Below are 19,404 nucleotides of genomic sequence, written 5' to 3'. Positions count from 1 at the left end.
ATTTTATAACCATGTTTTGTGTACTCCTTTTTGTGTCTGGTTCTGGTCAGAAATGGCGTGTTTGTTTATTTAAATAATCACTCCTCCAACAAAAGTAGTGTGTGAGATGCGTGTTTGTGAAGAATCTGCATTCTAATACATGAAACCTAACATGAGCCAGTTTGCTAGTGAGAGAGGGGGCCATTGCAATGTGAGGTTCCAGCCCAAATCAAATATAGCCAGACAGTGTCTTCAGAACAAGTGTAGCAAACCAGGGTGGTGGTATTTAGGATCAGGGTAGGAGTTCATTCTGGCTGTCTTCTGAAAGCAAAAGGCCTTTTCTGAAAGCACTGGTTTTCAGAAGAATAGAAGCAAGCTAACAAGTGTGTGGTGGTGGGGTGCACTAGTGGTTGTGAAAACCACTTAGTTTTTCATTTGAAACAGCTGTGCACGATGTTTTCATCACCTCAACCCACTGGCAAATTATAAACATTCATGGCTTGATGTAAAATTATATGTGCAAAGTAAAGTCTTTTAAAGCCACTGTGCCTGCTTGTAACCATTTTAATTCCTTTATAAGTCTGTCCACGTCAAATGAGATACTGATGAATGAGCTTAGTAGCCATAACGTGTGCACCTGTGCCCTCGTGCGTGTTGTGCCATTACTGGTGAACTGGAGTGCTCTGGGCAGCAGCCAGCTGCACTTGCTGATGCCCGTTAGCCACGGGTGAGCATGACTTCTGGGCCAAGGCCTTCTGGGTAACGAGAGCTAGCATGTGCTAAAGCAGTCACTGATAACCCCCTGCTGTTTGAGGAAGGTAAAAGAGAGAAGAGCTGGCACAAAAGCATCGGCGTCAGGTTTCCCGGGCTGGACATGAGGGAGCAGGTTCCTGGTTTACTCAAACAGACCAATGGATTCTGCAATCAACCAGATGGGATTTTCAGAAGGCTGGAAATGCTCGCCCCTCTGGAACTTGGGTTAGAGGAATGCTGAGAACTCTAAAATTAACACTTAACCTACATCTCAAACTGATCCCTTTGTCAATTGGGTGAATGTGGTGTTGGCTAATTCATAAGTGCAAAATCTCACGGAACATCAGACTTTCTGTATGCAGTTATCGGTCATTAGACAAGAAGCCTGACTGGGTCTCCTAGCTGAAGGAGAGATTTCTGGTTCTCTGCATTTAACTGTCCTTTTAAAAAACATTGCGTTTACATTACCATGTCTGCATGCTAAGGTAGCTTCAGTGAGAGAGGAGACAGTTTAAGCTGTCACTTTACTGTTGAAGAGTGGATAATGTAGAGGAGATTATGGCCAGAATATTTTATGCGTGCAAGTTAATAAAGCCGCCCTACTGCGTAATTTCCATACACGCAGCAGTTACATTTTATGCATGTGGCACTCGTATGCAGAGCAACTTACAATTTCTATCACATTACAAAGGTAGATGATTGATGTAGCGCTGAGTCTTTGCCAATGACGCTTGTATAGCACGGAACGTTTGTATAGATTGTGAATGAATCTCGATCATATTATATCAACCAGTTAGGGGCACAGGACCCGGTTCCCCTGAAGGCCCGTTGCCTTCTGACCTACTTCGCCTCACGCAGCAGGCCAGGAGCCCAGTTCTACAGCCACTCCACGGCAGGCCAAGCTTGGCCATGCAGTCGAGAGTTGTTGCAGGGTTTCAGCCCAGCAGGTGCACATTTCATTATAGAGGCCTCATCACATTTTCTGGAGACGTTTCAACTCATCAGCACATATGAGACCATCCTGCTGTGATTGCAACATAGAACCCCGCGTTTATGGCCTGGGATTAAACCTTCTTATCTGGGATTAATCATCCAGGCACGATAATGGGCATGCCCTCAAAATCATTTTCTCTCTAAAATAAATCAAGATTAATTTCATTTTCCTTAGGCTACTAAATCCACAAAACCCATTAGCTCCAAGTGGAAGTCATGATGGAATAAACAGGAGATTCTAAAATAGAGTATGACCTGTTTGGCACCTGTTTTGATTTTTGCAGATCTGGAGCTACATGTTTAGGACATAACACTCCACAACTCGTGGTGAACTCACTCGCGTTCCGATGTCTTGCTAGCTCCTTCTGCAATAAGGCAAATTCTGGGCGCCTGTGCCGCTAGAATATAGCGTTATGCTGCCATCTGGAGGTGTGTGTGGGTATTGCAAAGCCCTCTGTATGAGGAACGGGGAACGTAGCCTATTGATTTCAGCTTTATGGAGTACTGGCCCTTGTTCTGTGTTAAAATGAAAATGGCTGAGAAAATATTGAATATCAAACACGCGTCAGTTTTGAAAGGAGACTACGTTTACATTACACTACATTTTGTTTGCTATCGTCAGCTTTATTTTTTTTTAATAAGCATCTTCGTTTTAGACCCCTGAGTAACATGGAGAAGAAGAAAAAAAAGATATTTCATCTTCACAAAAAGATCTAATGCGTTGTTTTTGTGCTTTATGCGGATCCAATGAGTCCGTCCAGTTCGTCCAGTTTATTTGAAATGCGGTGCCATTCAGCAGAGCCCCAGCTGGGGATGGTCGCCGCTATCTGCGTTTTCCCACCCGAACCTCCCTCTCAGCCGCGCTGCGTCCTATAAAAACTCTCAGCCGTTATGTGTGAATGCTGTATGGGACGGATTTGGTCGTCCTCACCAAACCCAAGCAATGAATGCCACTGTTAACTATTTATATCGCCAGCCATATTCGCTTTTTATTTCTATGGCGGAGCGTGTGCACTTTTAGGAAGCCTACGGACGATTTTAGTGGGGGGGGGGGGTAATCCATCTTCCGGCGTATAACGGGTTCAGGGGTTCAAACGTCTTTATCTGACTATGTGCATTCTTCTGCTAAGCAGGTAGTAAAAACCCAGTAAGAGACAGCCGTTGAGGACTAGTTCGGAGGGGGGTCAAGTGGAAAAAACCTCGGGTCTTTAAACCCTGGAATTCCAGGCTGAAACTTAGGCAACTACTGCCCCCCAAATAACATATAGAGGACCTCTAGCAGAGTATGGAAGAGGCTACCGTAACAATACATGAAAATATTAACATAAAAATATTAACATTAACATAAAAAGGTTCCGACCTTTAATTGACTCTTGCTGTCCGTTTGGGTTTAAATAGTGTTAATTAATCCCTGTGGGTTTGGTTGTACGAGCACCGCGCCATCCGTGAGTGGTTCGGTATGTATTCGTTAACTCGCCAAATTAAAACACACTGTATCTAGACGACTGTATAAAACTGGCCGTATCAGAGGTTTGTGATCATATTTCCACTTGGCGCGCCTCGCCGGCGGAAGCGCACCGTGTGCGTCTTAGCGCGCTGTCCGAATCCCTGGGGAGGAAAGTCGCAACGTCGCAAAGCTGCTTTGCTGTTTGGCGCCGTGCTCTTATTTACTTACCATTTCATACGTGGAAAATAGGGAGAGAGAAAAAACACTGAATGGGATTCTTTAGGGTTTCTTGTGAAGAGATACAACGGGCTGCTTGGCTGGATCTGGAGCTGGTAGAAAAGTCATCTAGTAAAGGTAACCATGTTTTCTGCAAAACTCTCCATAAAGATTCGGCATGTAGGCCATGTAAGGGTAACTACAGGTATGGAACACCAGAATAAGCGTAGCAATTTCAACCATGTTTCTATACCGATGCACTTTTGGCAGTGTCTTTTTTAAACGTTTAGTATTTGTATGTTAATTGCGCTATTATTTGCACCACTGCACTGTGTTGAGGCGCTTAGTTTAAGTATTCGATTCGCTATTCACATATCTTTCCTACCTTTACCATAGGAGTGTAAAGATGTACCGATACGAACCCGAAAGTAATGCTAGAGATGCGAGAACATAGACACCCGGATCGATCTAAAAGTAGCACGAATCGGTCGATGGCCCGATTGTAAAGTTATCGGTTGACTGAAGCTTTTCTGCTAATTCTACTTTAGTATTAACTAAGACACTGAATAATCACTGATCTATCTTTACAAGCCACGTTACTTTTAAAATTAAATGACCGCCTCTCATTCGCCAATCGACGTTTTACTAGAATAACGTGAATGTGACTTGCGAGGTAAAAGCAAGAACAACGTTGAGACGGTTTATAGTGCTCCAGTTTAGAAGAGATTTGCATTTAATAATATGAAGGAAAATTTGCCAAAAGGTCAGGTTATTTGTATGGTGTGTAGAGCAGCGTTTAAGTACAGCGTTGGTAGCACGACAAATCGTAGTACGGACCTGGTGAGACGGCATGGTGGTGAGATGTGTGGGTGGTAGGACAGCTAGCACTCGAAAGAACCAGTACACAATCAATCAACCATTTGCTGTGGTTTCTGGGTTTATCATATTATAATAACTATGCATATTTCTTCCTCTAACGTCCTGCGTGAGGCACCTGTCCATGGGTATGGGACAAACGTCAGTTTATAACGTCAAATGTTTTTTCATACAGCAAGTTCTTGTCTTCGATTTTCCCCCATGCCATAAAGTACCGATAATACCTGAAATTCATATATGAAATATAATTACTGGAAGGTAAGCACTGCTGCTTTTCTAGAATTGCCTTGTTTTCATTTACAATGGAAAATGAATTTCTACATTAAACAAATGCGGAAAACTTCGGTAGACTGCATCGTATCGCGTTGGATGGCATCGAATCACCGAATCGTTAAGTATAAAGATGTATCGTCCCTGAATTGGTGGCCATGTATCTACATACGCTTCGGGTCGTCTTATAAGCTAGAGATGCACATCCTTACTTAACGCACTTCTATCCTCCTAATGTTTAGCGTGTGTATGGGCTACTTTTTATCTTCAGCGTTTTGAACTTTAGTGTCGTTTTGGGCTGAAGTGCTAATTGGTTTTTAAAGGTTTTGTGGTATTGGTTTACACGTCTTTTTAAATCGTACTTTTTAACGGCAATTGACATGGCACTCTGATTTTATCAAAGCTATTGGCTCTTTGCTTTCTTATTAAAGCAAATGTTACTGACATATTTCAATTTTTAAAAAATGGTACGTGAAATATTTGGTTTGTATCGTTGCGCAGAAAGCAAGACAATATGGGACCGGAAGAAGGACGCCATTCCAAGAGTTTTCGGGTGGCTCTGCATCTCTGTCCTCAGGAGCGCACTGGAGTAACAGGTACGTTAGATCATTCATCTAGCTCAATAAATTATTAGATTAACGAATCATTCATTTATTCACTTTAGACGAGATCAGACTCTGTCCACAATCGTTGCTCTAATACCTAAACACTTAATCACTCATTGATGCCAGTAGTCTGTCCACTAAAATTCGTATGGCTGTAACCTGATTGTTGTTTTGCTGCATCAAGACTATGAAGATATTTGGTGTATTAGTTGTGTATGAGTTTGTGTTTGTGTGTGAGAGAGCGCGACTGTTTTGTTTGGGGTTTTTTTGGTGTGTGTGTGTGTGTGTGTGTGTGTGTGTGTGTGTGTGTTCACTACTTTGTTGAAAGCCACCTGAAACACCCCTAGACAGCTCTGTGTTTATTCTCTCCAGAAGTGAGCAGAGCCTCTGTGAAAGTTGTGGGGCTGAACAGAGTGACTGTTGACACTGGCAGAGTAAGAGATTCTCTGAGTAATCAAATCAAAACAGCTATTTCAATTAGATATGGTCTGAAATCTCACCCTGTATCCCCTAATGTCACAAGCAATGTTTTCTCTATCACACACACACACACACACATACACACACACACACACACACACACACACACACACACACACACACACACACCCACACACACACACACACCACACACCCACATATGAACTAAAGGTTTCAAAGAGAGAGGACCATGTCAGATTTCTACAATGGACTGGAACGTTTGGCAGTGTGTAACTGTTTGCCAGCGCTGAGCGTCTCCGGCTCACTAATGCCCGTGTTTGTGCAGGGCCACAGGGCTCAGGTTCTGGATTTCGACGCCGTTTGGAACGAGGAGGCTTCTTCGAGAGACATCTATGAGTCGACTGCCAAGGCATTTATCCCACTGCTGATTCTCAGGGACAGGAATGTGCATATTGCACAACTACTACTGAGTAATATCAACTTCCATTAAATCTATACAAGAAGAATGACACACTGAAGCCTCTCTCTCTCTCTCTCTCTCTCTCTCTCTCTCTCGTTTTCTCTCTCTCTCTCTCGTTCTCTCTCTCCCTCTGTCTCTTTTTCTCTCTCTCTCTCCCTCTCTCTCTCTCTCTCCCTCTCTCTCTCTCTCTCTCTCTCTCTCTCTCTCCCTCTCTCTCTCCCATTCTTTCTTTTCCTTCTCTCTCTCTCTTCTTTACACCACCCCCCCACCAGCCCTTGGTGGAGTATCTTTTGAAGGGTTATAATGGCTGTTTGATAACATATGGACCCTCCACCAGTGGGGAGTCTCAAACAGTTCACAACAGCGGTGAAAGGCAGAGGAACCTCATCAGTTGTGCTGCTGACGACATCTTTAACTGTATCCATCTTTATCTGTATCTTTAACTGTATCTGCCTGGCAGAGAGCAGCTCTAAACTTCACTAGTCACTTTTTCTGTTTAAAATTTCTCAAATCTGGACCATCTGTACTATATTGGACTATACTGCCTCCAACAATTTGCAGTGACATAACCAAGTTTTGTTTCTATTGTCTGCATTAATGTAGGCTATACAGCTGCTCTATTAAATGATTATACTGAAATTATTCCGAATACGGAGCTCACTGCACAGCCCAAGACAGCTGGGAGTCATCAGCACTAAACAAAGAAGTAGTGAAGTCAGAAACGCTTGTTTTCATGACCATCAATAAGAGAGCATGAACACTGATTGTCACTATGAATGTTATATGCTATTTGATGGCCGATGGCTTCCACTGGTTTTAGTCACCAGTGTTAACAGTTTTAATTCCTTTTACTGACTAGAGACCATGACAACACTCCGAATTCCCTCCTTAATGGGAAGTTTCCAGCTACTGATGCCTCGTACTGTAGAGTCCGAGTGTCTTTTTATCATGTCTCTAATGAGAAGATATACGATCTCCTGGTGAGTGCATTTTACAAACTGTTTTTGCCTGTCTGCTATGCTAACATTACAGTGGTAATATCACAGTGATAACATTAAAGTTATCACTTATCACTTATCACTTAAGTTATATTGTAATGCTGATATTACATTCTAACGTTACTTTGCAAACATGACTAACATTACAATGCAAACATGGGCTTATAGCTGCTAATTATTACACATGGTTGAGCTTCTCTGAGAATATAACCATTTTCAGTAGAAAATAAAAGGGCATCAAACTAGCTCCAGATAACGGGCCGTCCTCCTGCAAGTTGCTCCCAGGAGCTCATCTACACCTGTCCTCTGCCTGCTCAGGAGTCCCAGGCCAGCGAGGTGTGCCGTATCCATGACACCGAGGAGATGGTGCTGCTGGACGGCTTGAGAGAGGTGGAGGTGAGCTCTGCCCAGGAGCTGCTCAGGGTGTACCGCCGTGGTACTGCCCACAGGAACGCGGGTACGAGAAGCTCCTGCGCAGAGAGCACGGAACGGTGCAGATCAGAAAAATCCAGCGCCAAAAAAAAAAAAAGGTTTCCTTAGTTGTTTAGTGTTGAAAAGTGAGATTTACTGTATGCCAGTCAGGAGATATAGACCAGGACTTTCTCTCATTTTGATTGGAGTAGAAGAAGAACGCAGAACCAGTGTACACTTAGTAACCCAGTTGTTGGTAAGCAAAAAGCTCCGGCGTTTTATGGACACCCTCCGTGTGCCCTTTGTGTTTCTGTGCAGGTGTCTCCAAGGGTGATTTTGCCAGCAAGTCTCACATGGTGTTTAGTGTCACAGTCATACACACGAGAGGGCACTCTGACAACGGTGAGATGAAACAGGCCCTGAGGAACTGTAACCCAACAAGAAAACTGATGTTCAGACAGACAGCAATCATATTTACCAAAAAAAAAATGTGTTCCTCCAAATGTGGTTGATCAGCCGAGACATGTTTGGTGTTCAGCGGCTATGTTATTAGTTTTGCTCGGGAGCCATGTGGGTAATGTATCTAGCAAGTAGAGGAAGCTGTGTGATCCAAAATTAGTCCAAAGTGTCATATACTTGCTTGACACCACATTTAGTTCCTAATGCCATACAGATTTGACAGCTTGGATGAAACTCCTCACTGTACTGAAATACCCTCCAGTGGTTATCATGTTGCCCTTGGTCCAGGGCAAAACTCAAAGGAATCAGTAAACACATGTCTGATAGATGGAAAGTGTGATTTTAAGAAGTTTAAGGTTTATACATATGGTCTTTTAGATAGTACTCACACTACATGCAGCAGTTTATAAACCATATACACAATGTATGTATATCTAGATGACCAAAGACAGCATTAACAGACTGATATAAGCATTTATAGAAACATTTATGAGCATGAGTTATGGATGTGCTAAGATTGTTTTATGAAGTTCTTTCATAGCGATACATAGCAATACATAACCTTTGAAATAAGAGTTAATGGTGGACCTTTGTTATTGTGCAAAATTTTATTTTATGCTATGTTATTGTGTAAAACTGCACACCCTCCACACAAAGCCAGTATTATTATTATTATTATTATACCAGTCTGAAACATTGCTCTCAATCTTCCAACATTCTATTATTGCACTCACTGTAGCTAAACACACAATTCATAACATTCTTTACTCTTATGAAAGCAATCTCAGCACAGTGACACACCCTATACTCCTGCAGGGGATCCGTAAGGCAGCGGATGGCTGACCCCCGCTAGTGTGTGCCTGGTATCTGTAGAAAGTTATCATCTGTGTGTGTGTGTGTTGTTTTAACGAGATATGAACATGCCAGCAACTTCCTCTGGACTGCCTGCGTGCTTAAGTACTGTTAACCCACTGTAATATGACCTCACGTTATGCATGTATGTGTTTGCGTGTGTGTGTGTGTGTGTGTGTGTGTGTGTGTGTGTGTGTGTGTGCACGCGTGCGTGCTTGTGTAATGATCCTAGAAGGAGTTTTCATAGCCAGCAAGCTCACTCTGGTAAGTTCACAGTATCAGTATTAAATGTAATATCATCGTACTGTGTCTCAGCAGCACCAATAGTGTTGGTTACGTACAATGTAGAGTATATGCTTTGTTATGTTGTAGTAGCTACAGTGTGTGTGTGTGCTTCTGTGTGTGTGTGTGTGTGTGTGTGTGTGTGTGTGCGCGCGTGTGTGTGTGTGTGAGTGCTTCTGTGTGTCTGTGTGTGTGTGCGTCTGTGTGTGTGCGTGTGTGTGTGTATGCGTGTGTGTGTGATAACCATTCCTTTTCCAAAGAAGATGATTTTACTCCTTTCTGGTTTTATAGGTAGATCTTGCAAGTTCAGCTAAAGTAAGATAGATCACGCACCATACAGCTACACACACGCGCGCACGCACGCACACATACACTGACATTTCGCTCCAGAGTCTCTCTGCATGCGTCTGTTTGTCATTAGAAGATGCTTTTCTTTTTTTCATATGTGTGTCATAAAACAGTAAAGCAGAACATTGAACACATCCTCAATAATGTTGGTCACATTACTCATCCTGAAGCCTCGCATTTAGTTTTTCTAAGGTAAAATTAGGTCTCCTTTTTCTGTCGAAGCTTACCAGAATGTTTTTTGTCTTCATTCTATGGCTCCTCCCCCCTTCTCTCTCCCTCTCTCCTTCTCTCCCTTCTCCCTCCTTCCCTGTGCTTTGTTTGTGTGTATTTGTATTTATTTGTTTTGTAAGTCTGAATATCATAGCGCTACAGCTCCTGGTATAAGGAGGGGTTTCCGTGTGGCTCCAGAGAACCCACAGGAAGCCAAAACGCTCAAACGCTCCCTCACGATCTTCAGAAATGTGAGCACCACTCAGCAGCACTTTATCATAACCCTTCTGAAGTCCTGTGTCTTCTCTGCAGGGCCACGGGGAAGGTCCTCCAGCCTATATGTTGGGACTCAGCCTGACATAGGCTGAGTGCGGGGACCTGACTTGTATGTAGGCACTTGGGCGGTATGTGGGGTCCCAACCTGTATCTGTATTATCCACCAGTGTGTTGAGGCTTCCCACACAGGAAATAAGCCTAAAGGAGCTGTGTTAAGGGTTAAATGTGTTTCTGTTATGGTTGAGGTGGGAGTAGTGAGGGGTCACGGTAGTGGGGTTAGTCAGGGCCACATTCAACAAAATGAACACAAGTTCAGGAGGATACTGGAAGTGACCCCATTACCATAGTTACTACAAGATAAGGGCAGGCTCTGTTCCCTCCCTTGTAGAATAGTTTCAGCACGTTTGAGAAGAAACAAAGTCACTAGCGTGATAAGAAACTAGCACGCTAACACACTGGAGGGGAAAACAGAAATCGCACGATGTCCTGCACACGTGACTCTGCCTACTTTAGGGGACCTGTTTCAAATCAAAAAGTTAATCGGCCTGCTGTCTCGGGAGCGTCACGGCAGGAAACACTCGTGTGGAGGGAGAGCTGCTGCCTCACTCGTTACGTGGAGGCTCTTTACTGAGCGCTTACGGCTTCTTAGACGATTTTGAAAGGAGACCTGATGCCAAGATGGGAATTTTTAACTAGTGGAATGTTTAACCACCTTTTTTGACACATCATTAATCTGCTTGACAAAGTTTATTTTCGTTAAGTGATTTGTATCTCAGTCCGCCCCTCCCCTGATAGATCTATAGCCATCTGCAGTTTCATTTGGACTCTGAGCTTTGTTTCAAGCTGGGTTTCAACCTATCAGTAAGGCCTTCAGCCTAAGTGTTGGCTATGAGCAGTCCATAGTTCATGTGAATGGGGCTATAAATATTTCAACTGAATAAAGATCTAGCCTTGCTCAACTCTACTTTTCCTCTAAATTTACCTGATCCTTTGTGCTTTGTTGTAGTCGGAGGGTAATGATTATTGCTGCGTAACTGGGGTATTATGGGTGATGTCATTTTTTCTACTTCCAGGTGATATTTTGTCTGAGTGCCACAGCCTGTCAGCATGTTCCATACAGAGAGTCTAAACTCACCCGTGCTTTGAGAGACTGGTGAGATTCCTCAATCATCACTCCTCATCACTCTTCAACACTTCATCACTAATCACTCATCATTTTTCACTTCGTCACTCATCAGTGATCTTCACTCTTCATCACCCATCGTCACTCGTCATAACTCTTCATAACCATCATTGCTCTTCAGCACCCAGCATAAGTCATCATGCTATTACCCATCACTCTTCATCGCGCATCGTCACTCTTCATCACTCCATATAGCCCATCATCGGTCTTGATCACTCGTCACTCATCATCACACTTCATTACTCTTCATCATTCAGCACCACCCATTATCACTCTTCCTGACCATTGTCACTATTCAGCATATAGCATCAATCTTCATCACCCAGAATCACTCTTCATCACTCTTCATCACTCTTCATCACTCAGTGTCTCTCCTCAGGCTCAAGTAAAAGGAGGTGGTGAGAGTTTTTATATTTCAGTATTTTTCCAGTAGAGGCTAATAAACACTTACATCACCAATGCTGAATCAACTCTTACGTAATTCACAGAGGTTATCCTGTGAACTGCAGAAAACACTGCATGTTACATCACTGTTACATCACTGGACATGTTTGCTGTGTATTTATTTTGTATTTATCTTGTGTCTCTGATCTCCTCAGATCCATGGCTCAGCTCTGACTGTGTGCTGTAGTTTTGCACTGTTGTGGTTATTGTATGAACATCTACAGCAGTTATTGTGTGAATTCACGCAGTGTGTGTGTGTGTGTGTGTGTGTGTTTGTGTGTGTGTGGGGCTACCTTATGTTTGGTGCAGTCTTGCTGGAAACTGTCGAACATGTCTGCTGGTAACTCTGGCAACACAGTCAACCTCAGTCACTGAGACTATAAGCTGCCTGCAATTTGCGGCCCGAGCCATGAATGTTCCTTCACGAGTAATACACACGTCACTCACACGCTACACATCTGCTCAGGTACACACATACATACACACACACACAAAACACACAAATGTTGCTCACACTATATACCTGCTCAGGTACAGACACAAACACACACACACACACACACACACACATACACGTACACAAGAAACTCATGCTACACACATTCTCAGGTATTGACATGCTCACATACAATAATACACACACACAAGTCACATATATGCTACAGACCTGCTCAGGTACATACACACAAACACACACACATACACACACACACACACACACACAGAAAAACACACGCACACATCACACATGTGCTACAAACCTGCAAGGATAAACTTGCACAGATCACACACACAATACACATATGCCTAGATACACAGACACAAATACACACAAGTAACACACACCTGCCCATGTACATAGTCACATGCATGCTACCAACTTGTTCAGGTACACACACACCTACACACAAACACACACACCACACACCTCCCTGGGTACATTCACATATGTGAAACACATGCTACATACATAATAGACTGTCTACACAACTGCACAGATACACATACACACACACCCCATAGAAAATATGACTAATACCTATACACAGGCAGACATTTCATACCACACACGTGTACACTTGTACAGACGAACGTAGTGCGTGAGCTTTTATCATCACAGTACAAAGTGCATTGAATTAATTAAAATGAAAATGAATCAGTATGAATTAAAACAAAGGTTGCTCTTCGCCTGGTCAGGTACCAGATGTGTGGACAACAGAGAAAAGATCCACCCATCTTCCTAGAGCGCAAGGTTGCCCACCAATCACCACAGACAGAAGAGTGAGTCTCCTAAACATCCTTCTCAGAGTCCAAGGGCTGATCTGGGGTCAGCTTTCACATCTTTATTAGGGCTTTCGCAATATCAGCTTTTCAGTACCCGATTATCATGGCCAAAAAAGAATTCAGGATAACAATATTATCAGGATATCTATACGCATTTTAAGAGAAGATTTCTTTAAGAGACATCAAACCCACCAATCATTGCCTTGATTATGCATCTGCTTGGTATCTGAGTAGCCAGCAGTAGAGTTTAAACAGAGAACTTATTAACAGGCTACCACACTTTTAGCATCACAAACTGTCATGCCGTGCGTACGACCTGTAGTGAGTATTAGGTATTTGTCTAATTAATATATACTAGTTAAATACCAGTGTTTGTTGCTAGAGTTAAATGCTTATTAGCTTAGAATGTGTGATCTGGTATTAAAAGTTTGATGATCGTCTCAGTACATATGGTAGCATTTCCTTGTATGTTTAGTATTAATCTACCCATAACTGAAACAGTTGTTGACATGAATATATTTGTTGATATTAGATGTCAAGTTATGTGTTATGCCATTAATATGCTAAGCTAGTGATGTTCACAACCGTAATGCTAAAATACATATTTGTTTTGTTCATTCTTGAATTGTTTCATATTTACAATATGACTCAGTTGTCACCGAGTTATTGTATGAGAATCATATAGTGTTTCAAATTTTTAAGTTTACCATGCAAACATCGGCCTTAGTTACTGGCAGTGGATTTTTTTATGATATTATTGTATATGTGCACAATATCAATATTTCATTTTTTTAAACATCGCAGTTATCATCAATACCGGCATATCGTGACACCCCTAATCCTATTGAATGTGGTTATATAGGCAGTGGAGGAACATAGTTTTCTTCCTGAAAAGGCCACACTCAATTCATATTTATGCATAACTGTGCTAGCTGTGAACCTGTTGTACGGACCCCTTTAAAGGGGTCGTGGTCATCCCTGGCCACGCCCAGGCCTGCATGCTCGGGGAAAATATGAGTGCAGCAGTCAGCTTCGCCTGAGCTGTTTTCTCTGTTGAGCAAGGTTCCTTTCACCTGGGTGTGGATGAGGATACCTCTACATACCTCGGCGCTGCTTAAACGTGCCACAAGCTTTTGGTTTTTGTTTCTGCTGTGTACATAGCTGTCCGACATTAAGCCTGTCCAGTCAGGCGAAGGACTAATACTTTTCCATCAGATCTGTCAGCATTCAAGCAAAGAGGATCACATCTAGATTTCTTTTTTCTTTTCTTCATTTTTAATCAGGATACAACATTGTGGGAGTTGAGAAAATGCTAATTTTGCTAATAATGAATGTAATAATGAATTAATTACAATTAATGAATTACAATTGAGCCCTTGCAATGAAAAAAACAAAACACACATATCAGCCATTTCCCCTTTTTATGTAATCAGTTATTTTAGTTTTTGATCTTGTACATTAAATTACATTAAAATGCTAAATATGCTTTGTTTAGACATACCTTACTTCATTCATGTGGGCATTTAAAAATCAGACTTGCAATAATGCGTTACATCATTGTTTTTATTTTGTAGAATGGGGAAAAACAGTAAAAAGGACATGTATGGTTTTTCAGTGCAAGGGCACAGTTAAAGAGTGTAACTATTATTCAGTAAACAAGATCCCAGCCAGAAGAACCCCGCCAGACTCCATTCTTTACACAGCTTAACCATCAACATTTCTTGTTGGTTCTGGCCTTCTGTTCGGTGTGATCCAGTCTCAGCCCACCCTGCTTCCCATCCTGGCTAATCCTGGGCCCCTGCAGCCGCCCGGCTCCAAGTCCAGGTCCGGGTCCAGTGTGGTAGCGCTGGGTGGTTCCTTCTTCCCTTACCTGCAGCCGCTGAACGGCCACCTTGGCCATGCAGTTGGCTTCATGGATGGGAGGTACACAGATGCAAATGGTAATGAGTGTATTGATCAGGAACTGCTCTGTGCATGCACAATCTACACGTGATTGAACTGCATAAATAAAGCTAGTTAGTTCGTCTGCTGCTAGTCACACGGCCGTGTACGATTACCGATTGTAAAGAGAGCAGAATTGCTTATTTTGTGCGTTCTGAGGTCGTGTGCTGCATTGTCTGTTGTGGACTATGTAACACTGGTTGCGTTTTGCGGTGTGCGTTATGTACTGTATAATGGTAGTTGTTTGTTGCAGTTTTTAAACTGTGCACCACTCTTTGTGTATTTCAGTGTGTGCCATTGAGCTGTGCATCGTACGTGTGTTACAGTGTGCAACACTGGTTGTGTGTTGCAGTGTGCAGTGTTAGATGTGTAACTGAGGTTGTGTGTTGCAGTGTGCAGTGTTAGATGTGTAACTGAGGTTGTGTGTTGCAGTGTGCAGTGTTAGATGTGTAACTGACGTTGTGTGCTGCAGTGTGTGTTATGAACTTAGTGACGCCGTGTGTTACAATATGTGGTGTGAACTGTATAGCAGTGTTGCAGTGTGTGTTATGAACTTAGTGACGCCGTGTGTTACAATATGTGGTGTGAACTGTATAGTAGTGTTGCAGTGTGTGTTATGAACTTAGTGACGCCGTGTGTTACAATATGTGGTGTGAACTGTATAGTAGTGCTGCAGTGTGTGTTATGAACTTAGTGACGCTGTGTGTTACAATATGTGGTGTGAACTGTATAGTAGTGCTGCAGTGTGTGTTATGAACTTAGTGACGCCGTGTGTTACAATATGTGGTGTGAACTGTATAGTAGTGCTGCAGTGTGTGTTATGAACTTAGTGACGCCGTGTGTTACAATATGTGGTGTGAACTGTATAGCAGTGTTGCAGTGTGTGTTATGAACTTAGTGACGCCATGTGTTACAATATGTGGTGTGAACTGTATAGTAGTGCTGCAGTGTGTGTTATGAACTTAGTGACGCCGTGTGTTACAATATGTGGTGTGAACTGTATAGTAGTGTTGCAGTGTGTGTTATGAACTTAGTGACGCCGTGTGTTACAATATGTGGTGTGAACTGTATAGCAGTGTTGCAGTGTGTGTTATGAACTTAGTGACGCCGTGTGTTACAATATGTGGTGTGAACTGTATAGCAGTGTTGCAAGGTGTGTTATGAACTTAGTGACGCCGTGTGTTACAATATGTGGTGTGAACTGTATAGTAGTGTTGCAGTGTGTGTTATGAACTTAGTGACGCCATGTGTTACAATATGTGGTGTGAACTGTATAGTAGTGCTGCAGTGTGTGTTATGAACTTAGTGACGCCGTGTGTTACAATATGTGGTGTGAACTGTATAGCAGTGTTGCAAGGTGTGTTATGAACTTAGTGACGCCGTGTGTTACAATATGTGGTGTGAACTGTATAGTAGTGTTGCAGTGTGTGTTATGAACTTAGTGACGCCGTGTGTTACAATATGTGGTGTGAACTGTATAGTAGTGTTGCAGTGTGTGTTATGAACTTAGTGACGCCGTGTGTTACAATATGTGGTGTGAACTGTATAGTAGTGTTGCAGTGTGTGTTATGAACTTAGTGACGCCGTGTGTTACAATATGTGGTGTGAACTGTATAGCAGTGTTGCAAGGTGTGTTATGAACTTAGTGACGCCGTGTGTTACAATATGTGGTGTGAACTGTATAGTAGTGCTGCAGTGTGTGTTAAGAACTTAGTGACGCCGTGTGTTACAATATGTGGTGTGAACTGTATAGCAGTGTTGCAGTGTGTGTTATGAACTTAGTGACGCCGTGTGTTACAATATGTGGTGTGAACTGTATAGCAGTGTTGCAAGGTGTGTTATGAACTTAGTGACGCCGTGTGTTACAATATGTGGTGTGAACTGTATAGTAGTGTTGCAGTGTGTGTTATGAACTTAGTGACGCCGTGTGTTACAATATGTGGTGTGAACTGTATAGTAGTGTTGCAGTGTGTGTTATGAACTTAGTGACGCCGTGTGTTACAATATGTGGTGTGAACTGTATAGCAGTGTTGCAAGGTGTGTTATGAACTTAGTGACGCCGTGTGTTACAATATGTGGTGTGAACTGTATAGTAGTGCTGCAGTGTGTGTTAAGAACTTAGTGACGCCGTGTGTTACAATATGTGGTGTGAACTGTATAGTAGTGCTGCAAGGTGTGTTATGAACTTAGTGACGCCGTGTGTTACAATATGTGGTGTGAACTGTATAGCAGTGTTGCAAGGTGTGTTATGAACTTAGTGACGCTGTGTGTTACAATATGTGGTGTGAACTGTATAGTAGTGTTGCAGTGTGTGTTATGAACTTAGTGACGCCGTGTGTTACAATATGTGGTGTGAACTGTATAGTAGTGCTGCAGTGTGTGTTATGAACTTAGTGACGCCGTGTGTTACAATATGTGGTGTGAACTGTATAGTAGTGTTGCAGTGTGTTATGAACTTAGTGACGCCGTGTGTTACAATATGTGGTGTGAACTGTATAGTAGTGTTGCAGTGTGTGTTATGAACTTAGTGACGCCGTGTGTTACAATATGTGGTGTGAACTGTATAGCAGTGTTGCAAGGTGTGTTATGAACTTAGTGACGCCATGTGTTACAATATGTGGTGTGAACTGTATAACAGTGTTGCAAGGTGTGTTATGAACTTAGTGACGCCGTGTGTTACAATGTGGTGTGAACTGTATAGTAGTGTTGCAGTGTGTGTTATGAACTTAGTGACGCCGTGTGTTACAATATGTGGTGTGAACTGTATAGTAGTGTTGCAGTGTGTGTTATGAACTGTGTAATACTGTTTTTTGCAGTGTGTGTGGTGAAAGGTGTTGTGCCACGGTCACCACGCCTACCCTTCGGTGTCGCTCCAGAGAGAGACTCTGTGCTAACCTCCCACCAACACTACACCGTGAAGCACTCCTCATCCTCATCTTCATCATCACTTGTCTCCTCGCCTACCCTCGGCACTGTCAGCGAGTGTCTCAACTGCAGACAGGAGAGAAAGATCAGGGAGGAGTACGACAAGTTCATCATTCAGGTGAAGAGGGACAGAGACTACCTAAGCGAGAGAGTGACGGAGCTGGAGAGGGAGCTGGAGAATAGGGAACGACGAGAGGAGAGAGAGACCGGAAGAGAAGTGAGACAGGGGGAGAACGGAAGAGAAGTGAGAAAGGGAGAGACTGGAAGAGAAGTGAGAAAGGGAGAGACTGGAAGAGAAGTGAGACAGGGGGAGACTGGTAGAGAAGTGAGACATGGGGAGACCAGAAGAGAAGTGAGACAGGGAGAGACTGGAAGAGAAGTGAGACAGGGAGAGACCGGGAGAGAAGTGAGACAGGGGGAGACCAAAAGAGAAGTGAGACAGGGAGAGACTGGAAGAGAAGTGAGACAGGCAGAAGAAAAAAGAGCCAAAAAAGAAGAGACAAGGAGGAGAAAAGAAGAGGAGTCTGAAAATGAGGAGAGAGATAGCAAAAGACCAGAGGGAGAGAGCAAAGATGAGAAAGGAGCCGTAGAGGAAAGAGAAGAGAGCGAAGCAGACGAGAGGAATGAAGGGGAGCAGGAGAGCGACTCATCTGGAAAGGAATCCTGTGGAACCCCACTCAGCGCTCCAGACGCACGGCACAGCTCAGAGGTAAAACGAGTCCAAAAGCACTCCAGCCTTTTCTGTCTGTTCTGCCCAGTCTGATCCACACACAGGGCAGAAATACTAGGCCTCATGGGAACAGCAGTGAGGGAGCTGGTTTGGGATTGGCTGCCTTTGTTGATACAGCCTTATTCAGTGTGTGTGTATGATACACCGAGACTGATTGTAGATCAGCTGTCTGTGGCATATACCACATACAGGAGAAAAAAAACCTTTTTGGCCTATAATTTATTAATACATGTTGATGCTTGATTTTTAATATATGTGTGTGTGTGTGTGTGTGTGTGTGTGTGTGTGTGTGTGTGCGCGCATCCGCTCTATATGATTATTATAAAAACGTATAAAAATTAGGTGGCCTTTACGTTGCAAGTTTATAATGTTAAAAATTTTAAAGTGTCCTTTGACTCTTAGCAGAGACAGTCTGAAAGCTCCCCCACCCACACACATTTTCACAAACACATTCACGATCTCAAACACACACACACACACACACACACACACACACACTCTGCCTGTGAAGGAAGTCAGGTCTCTGAGACCCTTGATGGGGGTGTGTACACTGAGAGAAAACACTGGCACACGTTGCAAAGAATGGGAAAAATATTTTTACCCTGAACGCCCTTGTGCTCTGAACTCTCTGAACAGAGAGACAGAGAGACGTGCCAACTTTCACACACACACACACACGCACGTTCACACTCATGCAAATATTCACACACACAAGCACATTTACATGCTCATATTTGCTGTTTTAGGATAGTTTTTTTTGTTTACAAGCTGATCTAAATTCAGTTATGACGTGTTATTTTAGGAGATGTTTATAAGCTGACCGGAGTTCAGTAGTGCTATACTGTTTTAGGAGAAGCTGCCTTGTAAGCTGACCTGAGTTCAGTAATGCTGTGCTGTTTTAGGAGAGGCTGCCTTGTAAGCTGACCTGAGTTCAGTAATGCTGTGCTGTTTTAGGAGAAGCTGCCTTGTAAGCTGACCTGAGTTCAGTAATGCTGTGCTGTTTTAGGAGAAGCTTCCTTGT

General features: G+C 43.0%; 1 protein-coding gene across 5 annotated transcripts in view; it reads left to right on the top strand.

The window, feature by feature from the left end:
* Positions 1 to 2,908: 2,908 nt before the first annotated feature.
* Positions 2,909 to 19,404, top strand: part of si:ch211-63b16.4 (uncharacterized) — a 19,656-nt gene continuing 3,160 nt past the window's right edge. The window contains exons 1-16 of one of the 5 annotated variants that reach the window (XM_081721964.1): positions 2,909 to 3,526; positions 5,036 to 5,130; positions 5,512 to 5,573; positions 5,906 to 5,989; positions 6,313 to 6,457; positions 6,947 to 7,020; positions 7,357 to 7,495; positions 7,768 to 7,851; positions 8,993 to 9,024; positions 9,334 to 9,357; positions 9,741 to 9,851; positions 10,950 to 11,029; positions 11,813 to 11,969; positions 12,701 to 12,784; positions 14,544 to 14,727; positions 17,545 to 18,362. In XM_081721964.1, coding sequence (XP_081578090.1) covers positions 5,049 to 5,130; positions 5,512 to 5,573; positions 5,906 to 5,989; positions 6,313 to 6,457; positions 6,947 to 7,020; positions 7,357 to 7,495; positions 7,768 to 7,851; positions 8,993 to 9,024; positions 9,334 to 9,357; positions 9,741 to 9,851; positions 10,950 to 11,029; positions 11,813 to 11,969; positions 12,701 to 12,784; positions 14,544 to 14,727; positions 17,545 to 18,362 — 2,160 coding nt within the window. In that variant the 5' untranslated portion in view covers positions 2,909 to 3,526; positions 5,036 to 5,048. Of the gene's footprint in view, positions 3,527 to 5,035; positions 5,131 to 5,511; positions 5,574 to 5,905; positions 6,458 to 6,946; positions 7,021 to 7,356; positions 7,496 to 7,767; positions 7,852 to 8,992; positions 9,025 to 9,333; positions 9,358 to 9,740; positions 9,852 to 10,949; positions 11,030 to 11,812; positions 11,970 to 12,700; positions 12,785 to 14,543; positions 14,728 to 17,544; positions 18,363 to 19,404 lie in introns of all 5 variants that reach the window. The other 4 variants (XM_081721963.1, XM_081721962.1, XM_081721965.1 and 1 more) reach the window with 4 other exon arrangements.

The sequence above is a fragment of the Electrophorus electricus genome, chromosome 10 (assembly GCF_041902795.1).
Source record: "Electrophorus electricus isolate QZ-2024a chromosome 10, ASM4190279v1, whole genome shotgun sequence".
NCBI classification, from domain to species: domain Eukaryota; kingdom Metazoa; phylum Chordata; class Actinopteri; order Gymnotiformes; family Gymnotidae; genus Electrophorus; species Electrophorus electricus.
Note: the sequence above shows the minus strand (reverse complement) of the source record. Positions and strands in the feature narration are given on the sequence as shown.